Below are 14105 nucleotides of genomic sequence, written 5' to 3'. Positions count from 1 at the left end.
CAACACTGCTGAACTGAGTTCACCTCCCCACACCAGGGGTGCAAAAATTTACGCAAATCACGTCGAAGACGTCCCGTATATGGAAATCCTGAGAGAGGATACATATCCAGCAGGGTCCCAAGTCAGCACTGAGTTGATATGGAAGGTGGGCTAAGCAGCTCTGCACCGTTTGCTCCTTCAGCCCGTTCCTTCCCATTTTGATCACATAGTAACTATTTTTAGTGTCCACCCCACGGGTATATTTTCCTTTAAACCACTCTCCCTCTTGGCAGAGATATACCAACTTTTTTTTTAAAAATGTAAAAGGAGAGCTCAGTAGTTTATGCTGTTTGGGTACATCAATGACGTACTCGGTTAAGGGTAGCTTGTTGGAGCCCATGAATTTTCCACTCCAACTTAAATTACCGTCATGTGTGTCTACTGAATGGAGTGTACCACCACTGTGGTGGTCCCTTTCCCACTCGATGTAGTACCTCCTCGCGTTGGTCCTTCGATAGGCAGTCTCACAGTGAAGGAGCCAATCCTTTTCTTCTTCTGAGTCCACCAATTCGTAATCCCCCTGTGTGGTCATAAGGATATTGGGAAGCTTCCCCTTTATGCAAATTTTAGAACACAAAATTGACATCTGATCATTTTGCATCGAATTTAATCTGAACAAAGACATGTGATGCTGCTGCGGGAGGCTCAACAAATTGGGGTTCTTCCTTTGGGGGGCTCTACAGAATGGCGTCAAATCATTTCCCGCCTTTTCTTCGTCCTTGGGGTAGACTCTCCGCTTCTCCTGAGGGGGGCGTAAACTGGCCTTTCCTTCGCGCGGAAAAGTTTCTCCTTCGTCTGGGCCTTTTTCTTCCTCGTCGTCGAGGCCGTTTTCTTCTCCTTCGTCGAGGCTTCTTTCTTCTTCTTCTCCTTCTCCTTCTTCTTCTGCTCCCCCCCCGCTGTGGACCATCCCCGAGGGGAGCAGCAAAGGCATGTTATTGAAAACCCAGTTGCGAATTGCGAAGTGGTCCATGTCGAATTGGTACTGTCCCAAATTCAGAAATCGTTCCCTGTCGTTGAGGAAGTAGAGCACTCGGTAATTTTCATCTCCTTCTGAGTGCTTGAGCTCCCGGCGGAGGTACAGATACATGTAGACGTCCAGCAGGTGGGTGGCCTTGTCGTCGTCTCCTTTTTGGTCATCTGCGTCACTACCCCACTGTGTACACCCCCCTGCTCGCAGCAAAAAGGAGAGGACCACTCTTTCCTTTTTATTGCTTAAAAAAAACGCACACTTCTTCCAGGAGGTCACTAGCGCTGTATATGCAGCCATCTCCGCATGCGAAACGCAAATCGATTTTTCCTTCCTCCGTGGAGCACTCCTGGAGAACAACCATTTCGATGTAGCGAACTCCTAGGCACAGTCGTTCATATATGATCCCCTTAGTTTGACCCGGGGGGAAATTATTTTCACATTTTTGTGGGTCCTGTCCACTACGCTGCTCACCCCCTGTTGTGTTGTGTATGCCGTGAATGCACAAGGTGGCGTCTTTCTTCCCTTTCTTCCCTTTTTCCCGCTCAGACAGGGCGGACATCCACTGCTGCAGGTGGACCACCCGTTGGTTCGTGTCCGCCCCCTCGCCGTCTTCTCCACTTTTTACGCACTCCATCACTCTTCAGTTTGGACGCTCTACACGCTGTGCCTATTCTTCACTGCGCGTTCCGCGGCCACTCCCCTCGGCTTGCAGTTGGCGCTTTTGCCCCCTCGCCTGCCTGAAAGTGTGTGCCCCTAGGCATATATTACTATATATTACTGTATATATATTAGTGTGTATATATGCACATGTGAGAGGTTAACTTGTATTTCCAGTGGGTACCCCTCTGCGGCTTTCCCTGTTTTTTCAAATGTTTCGATTTAAAGGAGTTTGCGCGGTGGTTGCAGGGGGGAAGGAACAGAACAAAGCTCCTTCCCGTGCGCATGCAGGGGGAGAAAAAAAAACACACACATAAGTGCAGCTTGGTAAAGTGCAACTGAGTAGGACACCTGAGTGGTGCGCCTGCTCACAAATGCAAACACACTTATGGTGAGCGCTTCGCGAGGCCCATGTCAAATGCCCCCCGATTCGCAAATTGAGGAACCCCCCCGCAGGGACTGGGAGGGGGGAAGACGTATACGCACGTTCGAATTTTTAAGAGGGGGAAAAAAAAAAAGGAATTCACATACATGGTGGGACATAAAAAAAAAAAAAAAAGAAAACAAGAAAGAAGGAACAAGAAAGAAGGAACAAGAAACGTTCGCAGGAGTTCATCTCGGGTAACCCATTTGAAGCATCCTGGTGGTGAAAAAAAAAAAAAAAAAAAAGGGAAACTTTTCTTCACGCTCGTGCTCACGACTTGTCACTTCATCCGTCCCGTTTTTCACACACATCCTCCCCGTGGCACTCCAATTAGGTATCTCCATTTTCCCCTCCAGGTTTTGGGTGGTCTGCTTCCGTGTGGGATGCTTCTGAAGGGTTTTCCACGTCAGGGTTGGGGCAACTTGGAGTTGCATCTGTCGGGGGCATTGACCATCCTTGGCTACTGCTCACCCCGTTATCGTCACTTGGTTCCCCACTAGGTACTTCGATCGGTACGTCGCCACTTTTCTGTTCGCCCCCCTCTCCGGCGCCACTCACACCCGTTGCGACATCCGAGAGAATCAAAAAATCATCGATCTCTTTGTTGTGGAAGCTGTACGAGTCGTCATGCTTGTGATATATGTCTATGTACTTTTTGTTAATGCTGCTCTTCTTGCAGATTCTCATTTTTTTGTGTCTTTCTTTATCCGGTGAGAGGTTCTCCCTGGGGGAGTTTTCTTCGCTCACGGGGGAGGCACGAAGGTCTGCGTCCCAATGTGCGTCCTCCTCCAGGCCATCACCCCAGGTTTGTCCAGCTGCGCAATGGTGATGGTCCCCCTCGAGTGGGTTGTCCCCGTTGTTCTCAGCCGTTTGGCAATCTGCATTATTTTCATCCGCTTCGCAGTCTCCATTATTTTCAGCCGCTTGGCAGTCCGCCTTATGGTCTTCCCCATTATCCACCTGCACATGCTCAGACCCGACGTCCTCCCCCTCATCGAGCGACATCCCAACCTGATCAGTGTCAAAGGGACTGATCACACCGCTGGAGAGAGGGTCTATAATTAAAAAATTTGGCAAGGTATACATATTTTGGTCTCCTTCACCATAAAGTAATTTCCCATTTTTTTCTTCATTAAAAAATAGCAAGTTCCATGTTTTTTTTAAAATTTTAAAAAAAGAATTCTCATCAATTTCGTTTTTATGGCTGACAAAGAAGTCTCTGTTGTTCTTATCGTCACTCCACCGTTTACAGCAATTTTTTAGTTTCCTCCTTGTGGCCATATTTTCCCTGTAGTACTCTTCCCCCTTGCTCTCCGCGGCTAGGTGGTTCGCGTCGAATTTGTTTAAGCAATCCATTGGGGGGGAGCAAAAGGGGGGAAGCAGAAAGGGGGAAGCAGAAGGGGGGAAGCAAGAAGGAGGACGCAGAAAGGGGGAAGCAAGAAGGAGGACGCAGAAAGGGGGAAGCAAAAAAGAGGAAGCAAAAATAAGGTAACCAATTGGTAGTCTTTACACCATGGATGAATTACTTTTCCTTCCTTTTAAGTTGTGAGAAAAAAAAAAAAAAAAAAACTGCTAAGATGTAACGTCAAACTGGTAGAAAAAAAAAAAAAAAAAAAAATTCAGAAAGGAATGCAAAGGAGTGAACTACTTTCTCACCGGGGACGCCAAATTGCGTTCTCCGTTCTCCGTTCTCTTCCCCCCGATCTGTGTGCTGTGTACGGGGGTGGGAAAAGAACACATCCGGTTGAGCGGAAAAGAGGAACTGACCGTGCCACGCCGAAATGAACCACGCCGAAATGAACCACGCCGAAATGAACCACGCCGAGCTGTACCACGCCGAACCGCTCCGCGCTGAACAAAGCGGGGGCCTCCCACAGTGCGCACTTCTCTTCGCGCATGCAGGGAGAAAACACCTCCTTGGGGGGGAACTAAACGAGGGGGATTTTTTCCAACCTGGTACTGCCTCCTTCCCATGGAAAGTTCGCCTCGCGTGGGGCAACAACTCGTTGGAGCAAAAAATTTGAACGCTAAGAGGTGGAGATTACTTAGTTCACCTTTAGTTAGGGCAACTCCCCTATCGTGAGCAGTCACGTACGTTTGGTTAAGTCTACGTCGTGTGCAGGGGGGGGAGTCTCCCTGACCTGACGTGTTCCCCGTCCTCGCGAGGTAAACGAATGTACACATATGTATATGTGCCTTCACTGCGCGTGGCAAACTTGCGCATAGGTCGCTTCCCCGCTTACCCGCTTCTCAAAATTTAAGTGTACGCGGGGGGATGCGTACACCTGGTTGGTGCGGCGTGAGGGGAGAGGGAACTCCGTTAGCTGGAGGGTCTGTCGAGCATGTGCCAAACTGTACGGTATGCACAGCTACGCGGACGGGACAAGGGGGAAAGGAAAGACTGAAGGGGGAAAAAAAAGATATTCATATTTTTTCTCTACACAGAGTTCTCAGCGAAAAAATACAAAAATTAGAGGAACATAAAAGCGGTCTTCACTGCAAGGAGTACCGCTTGGTCCTGTTTGGTCTGTTGTGGGTGGAATTAAGCAGAAGGTGATTTTTTTTTTTTTTTTTCCGCACCCTTCCAAGATGGGTTAAGATATAGTGAGCATTTTTTTTTTTTTTTTACCTCCCTCTTTTGGCTAACTCATTGTTGAGTAAGAAAAAAAAAAAACATAAGATTTAGAAGAAAGCCAATTCGTTTCTTTTTAACGTCCTTTTTGCAGAAACGAAGAAGGTAAGAGAAGAGGATGTGATATTTCTCACACTGTAAGGTGTTTTTTTTTTTTTGACAGTTCGCGCGTTACACAAGGTTGGAAAACGACTGGGGAGGTACCGCCGCTGAGTAGTCGCCTACATAATAGCGTCCCGCCCAGGGAGAACAAAACGGAGAAAATGAAAAAAAAAAAAAAAAAAAAAAAAAAGGCTGCTTTGCTTCCATTTCGTGAGAGCATACAAAGAAGAACTGTGTAATTCTTTACCATAACAATCGCTTCACTTTTTTTTTCCCCCCCCTTTGCAGAGAGACAGTGTTTTCCCCTTTCCTTCCCCCGTGTGTCAAAATGATTAACTTTTTTCCGTTCACTTCATTTTTTAATTTCTTTCGTTATGAGAAATTACCCAAGCGGCTGATTGAGCATGTGATCAAGGCAGGGACCTTCTGCCGGACCATGCTCCCCGTCTTCATCCCCCTATGTATGTATCAGTACATACGGCAGGTAGGGCCCCCAAAAGGGTTTTCAATTGGGGTCATTTCGACAGCTTGGGGGGGTGGTTCCGCCCCTACATGCGAACGTTCGAATGGATGTGTGTACTCGCACAGGTTACTCCACCAGCGTACTTCACCCCTTTACTGCGCTGTCTCATTCCGCCCCTCCCTCCCCGCAGGTGGACAAAGAACGATACGCAGAGGAACTGCTGTTCGAGTCAGCCCCAAGCTGTGACGTAAAGAGCTTTTACGACCCCATAATGAAAAGCAGCGGAACGAAGAACTGGAAGATCCAATATGACTTATATCTCATAGATAAGGCAGTTAACTCGTGATATCTTTTTTTTTTTTTTTTTGACAAGAAATTCTTTTTTTTGAGGAGAGTGGACAAAAGGATTGATCTGATGCGTGGTGTTACTCACATTTGACAGTTCTTCGTCCATTTGGGGTTAGGCTGACCAATACTCGGATGTGTATATGCCAGTATGCGTGCCTCTCCCCCCCGAATGTTTGTCGATGGTAGACCCAGGAGGGACGATGTTTTACCCATAGGAAAACGTGTCGCTGGTGCGTGGGTGAGCAGTTCCCAAATGTTGTTTTGCCCCAACCATCCATCATTCTCCATGTACATTTAATCACTTTTCGTTTTTTTTTTTTTTTTTTTCTCCCCCTTTTGCGCCATTCCATTTGCTACGTCCTTTTTGCCGAGGCGGCCAATAATCCCGCTACGCAGGCACTACGTTGCGAACAATGTTAATGACGCGTACTTTGGGCAGCGCTTGTGCGGTGGGAAAAATTCGTTCCCTTTTTTAAAACGAATTAATTTCGACGGGGTGAAGGGGGGAAGCTCTCCACGTGGAACTCTTTCACATCCCTCGTATCTCCATCACACAGAGGGTGACTCATTTGTGGAGGACAAAGAAAACGCACTAGGGTTCATTTTCCCATCCATTTGGTGCTCATCCAACGGTTAAATTTGCTCCGGTGCGGAGCCAAAGAAATAGACCGCGTAAGGTGTACGTACAGGGGGGAGGTTCACACGTATGCATATATATGCGCCTGTGTGTGTAGGGAGGGAGCGAAGAAAGAGTTACAGGGTGGACAGTCTCGAGCAGGTAACCCTCCACGTGCCGCTTTGTTCAGCTTCGCAAAGTGTATCGTCCGTCCGCTCTGTTTCGCTCTACGTCAAACAGTTTTACTCCTTTTTAGGAAAACATCCCTTCGTGGCGCCTAATTTCGTCTGCACCAATTTTGGCTTCAATTTTGGCTTTAATTTTCACCTCAATTTTGCCTGCACCCATTTTGACTTCAATTTTTTTTTTGTTACCCCCGTCGTGCGCGCTTATCACCTGTTGGTCCTTCCTGTCATCACCATGAAGAGGCGCACGCAGGGACTGCTCCTGGTTTGCTTGCTCATCTTTTTGGAGGCGTCCTTTTGCCTGTCCCTGTTCAGCAAGAGCGCATTTCCGCGAGAGTGTAATCTGGGAAAAGGGAAAAATTAAAATAACCAAATGTGGGAAAATGGAAATGAGGAAATGTGGAAATGAGGAAATATCGAAATGCGGAAATATGCGAAAATGAAAAAAATGGCGAAGGGAAATTTTTTCCCCCAATCCAGCCCAACTTCTTCACCGTAGAACCCTTTCCCCTAATGCTTCTCTTTCCCTCCCCCCCCTTTGCAATTCTTCACTAGTTACTAAAGCCGTGGAGAGGCATCTACGGGAGGACTACGGAGGTTAGGAAATGTCTACCTACGAGCGGTGTCCCTCTACGTGCCTCTCATCGCGCTAACATGTAAGATGGGCACATCAACACATCTTCATTTATCCCTTCTTCTGTGTACCTAATTAGACAGGGATGTCCAAGTGTTCAGGTTCGCATAAAGAGGTGACAAGGAGGGCAGCAAATAATGTTCCCAGCTTATGTGTGCACCCTCACCCCACCATACCCCATTTTTATACACCCACTTCTTTATACACCAAAACAACTTCTGCCTAACCTTTTAGGGAAATCATGCGGAATTACAAAAATGAGTAACTCAGGGATGAAAGAATGTACAACCCAAATGGCACATACCTATCGTGACAACTTTTTTTTTTTTTTTTTTTTTTTTTTTTTTTACTACGTCCAGGGACACCTACTTGACCCCAGTGGAGGAAGAAGATTTAAAGGTGACCCACAGTTTATTTCGAGTTTAGAGAGCCCTGCGCATGGGCATAAATACGAAACAGGCAGATGTACACTTTCATGGTGCATTTTGTTACTACCCGTTTAATGACACACATAATTGTTTTCCATAAGCATAGCCTTCATCTATCTGCATGAATTTTTTTTTCCATTTCCTTCAGGTGGCAATGAAGAAGTACGCAGGGAATAGGTTCATTCAGGAATATGAAAGTTTGATGAACGATGTTAGTCTTTTTCTTTTCGCTTCTTTTTTCTGCCCCCCTTTTTTTTACACATCCACTACGTGTTCACTGGGCGTTCATTGTGTGCTCACTTCGCGTTCACTTCGCACCCACGCCCCTACCGACAAACGTGCAGAACTCGAAGGACTCCAAAAAGGTTTTGGCCAAGTCGATGGTCAATTTGATCAAGCAGCAATTCGTTAAGCTAAAAGAGATTGAAGCCACGTATGTTACGCCAAACTTTGATCAGTACAAACAGGTCATGGAGTTGAAGCCCCAGGTGCTGGTAACTGAGACGTGTTTGTCTTTTTTGTTAAGCAGCCCGACTGGCGCTTTATGCGTTCGTGCACATGGCATAGGGGCACACGCGCATATGCATACGTCTACTGTTGGATGCATTTCTCGTTGTCTTCTTTGCCCCCATACACGCATACCGCGTATATAAACTCTACTTGGAAAAACAAAATATCATTTTTGGTTTATCGTCGTGGGTTTATTCCCACTGATGAATTCACCCCATTTGCAAACTTCAAAGGATTTAAACGCAGGTATGACGTGCAAATTCGAATGTGATAGAAGTGTGTGAACTTGCAGGAGAAGCATAGTTTTTTTTAAAGAGAGTAGACACATTCTTAAAATGACACACTTGAACATAACAGCGTGGAATGATAAGAAGACGGGGAGCGTCCCCATGATGGAAAATCGTGAGGCGCTCCTGACCGTCATGAGAAGTTTAACAAAAAGGACCTATTAAAGTAGCTGCTCTGTGTGTACACCCCTTTTTGCGTTTCTTTTTTTCTTTTTTTTTTCCCCTTAACAGACACGCCATGCAACACCGAAGCGGAGTGCAAAAAATTGGAGGTGATGAATAATTGCTTTGCCTTTTTGTGGACTTAGCCAAATGATTGTTTTCCCTTCGAATGGCCATTTCAATTCGCGATGTCTTTCCTTTGTTCCTCGCAGAACATGATGAACATCTGCACGTACGTTCGGGGAGGAGCAGACTTTGCCTACGACATTTTTTTGGTGACAACACACGTCGTAACTAGCATGATGGCCATCCTGTGTGCCTGCATTTTTATTGGGCCCGTGCATGTATGCGCTTTGAAGAATTTCCCGGTAAGGCGCGAAAAGCACAGAAAAGAGTAAATGGCTGACTGTCAGAGGATCACTCACGTCATTGCTCTTTTTGGCAGTGCGTTTACCATGTGGTCCACTACTTATCTTATTGAGTATGCCTTCCTTTTTGGTTCCCCCATTTATTGTCCCCCTTCACCCACCTCTCAGTACACGTGCAAACTGCCGTACCCCGTCTTTTCAACCCTCTTTATGGCCACTTCAGCCGTGTGGGAAGTGGTAATTGCTCACAATACGAAGGAGAGCTGTTCCGCTTCCTCTGCAAGCATGCGAGTTGGAGGCAATAAACAAGTGTGAGCGAATTCGGATAAATTGTAATTGTGAGCGCTAGCTAGGGGGACAAACAGCTAGCCATTTTTTTTTTTTTTTTTTTTTTGTTCAGGTAAAAGCTGCAACGGCGTTGTGCAGGGTGTATGGTGGTAGGGAAAAAAAAAAAATAATAAAATAAACATGCATATACATATATATAAGCACATACACGCGCAAACGAATCGGCTGGCGTGCTCATTGGGACAACTTTGTTTGGAGATACGGTGGCCCATCCGTTCTTCCCCCCTTTCCCCGCAGATCTGTCAGTGATGTCCAAAATGGGCTGAAGGAGCCAGATGCTACTTTGTCCCCGCTACTCCCCTTCCCATGGTCTAGATTCTTAAACGAATTCGATTAAAACAGTTGTCTCTCCTTTAACTGCCTCATCTTGCTAATGCGAAGGTCATTTCGGCAACCTTCAGAACAACGTGGCCACCCACGTAAGCGCACCCCCGCAATTTGGCGACCCCGAGGGTGGGCTTGAAGGAAATTTGCTCCACTTCCATTACGAGTGTGTCGCCTGAACAGTTCAGAAAAAAAAATGGCGCGGTGTACGTGTAAATATCTCAGCTGCGGTTTTGCTGCGAGGGGGCACAACCCAAATAGTTCCATCACCGCAACGTCTTACGAATGAAGGAATATTGCTGATTTGGCGCGCCCTCAAAGTTGCAACATAAAGGATTTGCACTTATCACTGTTTTTTTTTTTTTTTTTTTTTACATGCAGTTATTCCCAAACTGCGACGCAGACAGGAGTTGCGCACACACTTGTATACATGTGCTCGCAAAGTGATTTAACCTGGAAGGACTGGCTTCTTCCAGCGAACGCCGTCCACCCCCGCGAATAAAAATAAATTGTCCCTCCCACTATTTTCTTCATTTGTGAGACATAGTATCCCCCCCAACTGGGCTAAGGCTTCTACTTGTAAAACGCCAGGCATAACAGCCTTGGCAGGGAAATGGCCATTGAAAAATTGTTCATTAGCGGAAACTTGTTTGATGCCAATTATTTTTTTATTCCTTTCTACATGGATTACTTTGTCAACCAAGAGGAATGGGTACCTATGTGGAAGTATAGTTTTTATTTTCTCAATGTTGATGTTGTCACCAGTATCGTATGACATGACAGACGAGATGTGTTTCCCATCAATTTCTTCATTTTTGTTTTCTTCCACTGCGAATAGCTTTTCATTTAAATTTTTCCCCACTCCTTGGTCATATTTTTTCGCGCTTGTTCTTTTTTTGGGAAAAAGTTCCACTCGGGGGGTTAAAAACTGGTACCCCTTGTGCTTCTTCATATGAAGGCGTGATGTTCTTAATGCAACGGTTGCAAAGGGGTGTAGGAGACCCAGTAGGCACAGGAGGTGCGGGAAGTACGCGCACTTCATCATGTCGTTCGACGTGCGGGGAGAGAAAAAATGGGGCAGGGCGGGGAGAAGTCTTTCCCTTTTCAAGCCTCAGTGTGTTTTAAAGTTTTTTTGCACAAATGGGGGGGAGATGCGCGGTGAGTGGTGAGCGGTGAGCGGTAAGCCGTTATTCTGCTATTCGGTTATTCTGCTATTCTGCTATTCGGTTGTTCCTCCTTCCGATAATCCTGTGTGCTGCAACCTGTTGTAAGTCATTTTCCACAACCGGAAGGGCGTTTCCCCCGTTGGGAGTTCCCCGTTGGGCAAAATTTACACCGTGCGTGCAAACAAGGACGATGGTCGTTCGGAGGGAAAAAGAGAATACGCGTCAGTGTTTCACAACAACGGGCAGTTACATGCAAAAAAAAAAAAAAAAAAATGCATGCATTTGAATTGCACAATGTGGAGCATTTTTCTTCTGCGCTTCTCCCCCTACACCCCCCTTGGCGCATTTCTTTTGAGTGCCCAAATAATATTGTATTTGATGCGCAGAGCTGGTGGTGAAAAAAAAGTCTTTATAGAAGGAGGTATAGTTACGCCACAGAAGAGAAGCACCGCTGCTAACACCTCTTAGAGGTAGTACCTACAAGTTGAAGCTGCCCCGTTGGGGGTAATTGCCAAAAAAGAAGGAACCCCCTCCAAAGACCTTTCCCGTGGTTATGACGCTGCACTGTTCGTAAGCCCACCATTGCGCATTTTTACGGCCGTACTAGGTCGTCATCCTTTGACACAGCCGCGACGTACCACTTAGTTGTTGCACGTTTTTAAAATAAAAAATTGGAGTTCTACTTAGGGTTTAATTAAGGGGCAGAGTTAAAAAGGTAGCACGTGCACAGGGGCATGCACAGGCATGGGACAACGCACGTGTAGTAGCGCATGCACGAAGGGTTAACGCAACGGCCTAACGCAACGGTCATCGCGAACATGTACGGGAGGTGAACTTCGTTGTCGCGGCGAAGGCACTGGTCCGAAAACAAATCGTTGCCGCAGTAGGAATCGCTTCTATATGCACGCTGGAAAGGGTTACTCCACCCCACACACATACACACCCTTCCTCTGTTCCTTTACTCGTCCTTCTCAACAGTAGTCACTTCCGAAACGTAAATTCCGTCCAAAAATTTTCGAATATCTTTATTTCTACACAAAACGGACTGATGAATTAAAGCTGCCGTAAGGGAAACGTTCTCAATATCAGCACCACTGACATAAATTTCATCCTTGACATTTGGTGATTTCTCAATAAGCACCCCAGGTAAAGCCTTCACAAATCGAACCCGTTTTTCTCCCAAATAATTTCTTATTTCAATAGACTTGTTATTATCCACGATGTTGGAGTTAATTGGAAAGTGAGCATGTACAAGTCTCATTTTGTAGAGGAATTTTTTGGTCACTCCTGTAAACATATTTTTTAAATGTGTGCATACTGTTCGAATGCATGCCAATCGGTCAGGGACTCCGAACCACATCACCACCTTGATGTACTTCTTTAGCTTATTCAGGCGCACATCGATTGGGAGATGTCGGAAGGACCTCTTCAGTGTGCCGTACTTTCCCGTCACAGTCACCTTCCTGGAGTTTATCGCCACTTGGACTGCGCAAAAAGGGGGGGTAGCGGAGTTGGTTAGCGGGGTTAGCGTAGTTAGCGCAGTTAGCGCAGTTAGCGGTGGAGTAGGGGAGTGCGTAGGGGAGCGACGTGTGGCGCACTTCTTCAACGTATGCGAAGCACTCATACATGCATCCGTGCGTGCATGTAAGCACAGGGGCCGTGTGCGCACTGGTAACCCCGTGGGGCATCCACTTCGCTAATTGTTCGCACGGGCGCTCACGCGCTTCCAGCTACTTTGGCGAGAGGGGAGCATTTCTCCTTCAACTATTTTTGCCTGTTCTTACTCCTCCCCTAACTTCTCCTCTGCCATGAGAGTTCACGCTCCTCTCGTGACACGCCTCGCTCCCCGTGATGGTGCCCCACCTCTGCCACGAAGGCGAAGGCGAAGGTGCCCATCCCTCTCAATAACTCATTCTGTTCGACTAGCTCTTCTTACCTCCTTCGGGAATGATGACCTTCTGCGATGACACGATGGTTTTCATTTTGAAAAAACGTATCAAAAAAATGGGAAAAAAAAAGGGGGTTTCACAAGAAGTAGGGGCAGAATAGGAGCAGAGTAACCGCAGAGTAGCAGCAGAGTAGCAGCAGAGTAGCAGCAGCGTATCCGCGCGTTGTCAGCAGAGTTTCAGCAGAGTGCCAGCATAACACTTCAAAGGCTCCTCTCCTTTTGGTTTTCCTTTTCGCATACGATTTGGAAAAGCAATTTGTATCAACTTTCTCTTTTTCTGTTAATTTTTTCACTGCGGATTTTTTTTTTTTTTTCCCCAAATTGTCGCTTCTATTTATTGGCAATTTTTCCGGCATTCGTTTTGCTAAAAGAGTGGGCATATCGTGCGCCTTCCCCCTTTGTGAATTAATTTTTTTTTACGTTGCTGCACTTGGGCTGTGCGAAAAAAACGAGCGCACTTTTTTTGGCGTCATAGGGCTGGGGTATACATACATATATATTATTATATAGCTATTGGAAGGAGGCACAAAAAGCTGGCAGCACATCCATATGGCACATGAAAGGTGCGAGTTGGTATATCGTATATCAATTGTGGGCGGGGGGGGCAATTTTTTTTCTTTTCCCCATTGTGCAAAATAAAATGCGCCAAGGGAGAAGAGATTGCCCGCTGCGCTCTCAATTTGCGCTGCGAAGGTGGGCAAGGGAATGTGAGAACCAACCGGGTGGGCAGTAGGGGCCCGCTCAACTTATTACCCATGCGAGGTAAAGCACTGCTGCACTGGGAGTAGGAGCTCATGTATACTTGGTGGGTACAATACTACTACTACTACTACCGCTACTACTACTACTACCGCTACTACTGCTACTACTACATATACATATGCTGCACAGCTTGGTTACTGCGGCATGAGAAAAGGCGCAGGTCGATCGTATCGCCTTGCCTTACTGCTTTCCGTCTGCCCAACCTCGGCATGGAGGTAAGCAGGAAGGGGTAAACGCCACGCTTTGTTCAGCGGCCGGAACCGAGGCCCCCCTCGCAATGTGATGTAGTGAATTTCCCCCTCATCGTGCTACAGATTTTGTGTATTTTTGCTAACCCCCATTTTACAAAAAAAAAAAAAAAAAAATTACGCAAAGTTTTTCATTATGTTAATTTGTAAAAATTTTCATGAAGGAATATCTCTCTTCATTTTTTACGAACATTTTTGCTGTTGTTTCCTGTTTGTGAAGTCCGCATGGCCTTTTTTTTTTTTTTTTTTTTTCTCTTGCAATGACCGCTTTCCTCCCCATATGGCTGTTTGGCTATGCCCGCGAAGAGTATATTCCGTATGCAAGGGTATACTGTTGCTTTCCCACCCATAGGAGCAGCGCAACAAGGGCAGTATAATTGTACGTAGGGGTGACCAAACACCTGGAGAGTTGCAAACGTTTACAGAGTGTACGAAGTGGTTGGCTAATTATTACCCATTTGTGCCTTCTCGGGAATAAATTTTT

At 46.3% G+C, this 14105-nt stretch overlaps 6 protein-coding genes across 6 annotated transcripts; 2 read left to right on the top strand and 4 right to left on the bottom strand.

Moving 5' to 3' along the window:
- Positions 1-19: 19 nt before the first annotated feature.
- PCYB_124020 (hypothetical protein) lies at positions 20-1250 on the bottom strand (the record flags this gene model as incomplete). Its single annotated transcript, XM_004223735.1, has 2 exons — positions 20-673; positions 983-1250. Coding segments are annotated over 2 exons (921 nt in total), but the record flags the coding sequence as incomplete, so codon positions are not given.
- Positions 1251-3176: 1926 nt separating this feature from the next.
- Positions 3177-3446, bottom strand: PCYB_124010 (hypothetical protein; the record flags this gene model as incomplete). Its single annotated transcript, XM_004223734.1, has 1 exon — positions 3177-3446. A coding segment is annotated over one exon (270 nt), but the record flags the coding sequence as incomplete, so codon positions are not given.
- Positions 3447-3871: 425 nt separating this feature from the next.
- Positions 3872-5633, top strand: PCYB_124000 (hypothetical protein; the record flags this gene model as incomplete). Its single annotated transcript, XM_004223733.1, has 4 exons — positions 3872-3966; positions 4536-4643; positions 5113-5308; positions 5478-5633. 4 exons carry the CDS (start codon positions 3872-3874, stop codon positions 5631-5633), a joined length of 555 nt encoding a protein of 184 aa, XP_004223781.1.
- A 1038-nt stretch (positions 5634-6671) lies between these two features.
- On the top strand, positions 6672-9510 carry PCYB_123990 (hypothetical protein; the record flags this gene model as incomplete). Its single annotated transcript, XM_004223732.1, has 10 exons — positions 6672-6774; positions 7150-7171; positions 7430-7469; positions 7647-7709; positions 7843-8009; positions 8527-8578; positions 8673-8825; positions 8994-9062; positions 9226-9254; positions 9411-9510. 6 exons carry the CDS (start codon positions 6672-6674, stop codon positions 8576-8578), a joined length of 447 nt encoding a protein of 148 aa, XP_004223780.1. The 3' UTR covers positions 8673-8825; positions 8994-9062; positions 9226-9254; positions 9411-9510.
- Positions 9511-9535: 25 nt separating this feature from the next.
- On the bottom strand, positions 9536-10449 carry PCYB_123980 (beta-hydroxyacyl-ACP dehydratase precursor; the record flags this gene model as incomplete). Its single annotated transcript, XM_004223731.1, has 2 exons — positions 9536-9672; positions 9951-10449. 2 exons carry the CDS (start codon positions 10447-10449, stop codon positions 9536-9538), a joined length of 636 nt encoding a protein of 211 aa, XP_004223779.1.
- Positions 10450-11621: 1172 nt separating this feature from the next.
- On the bottom strand, positions 11622-12645 carry PCYB_123970 (60S ribosomal protein L9; the record flags this gene model as incomplete). Its single annotated transcript, XM_004223730.1, has 2 exons — positions 11622-12148; positions 12600-12645. 2 exons carry the CDS (start codon positions 12643-12645, stop codon positions 11622-11624), a joined length of 573 nt encoding a protein of 190 aa, XP_004223778.1.
- Between the last annotated feature and the right edge of the window lie 1460 nt (positions 12646-14105).

This window comes from Plasmodium cynomolgi, chromosome 12 (assembly GCF_000321355.1).
Source record: "Plasmodium cynomolgi strain B DNA, chromosome 12, whole genome shotgun sequence".
Lineage (NCBI taxonomy): Eukaryota > Apicomplexa > Aconoidasida > Haemosporida > Plasmodiidae > Plasmodium > Plasmodium cynomolgi.
The sequence above is the reverse complement of the archived record's forward strand: the minus strand, read 5'-3'. Positions and strand labels throughout refer to the sequence as shown.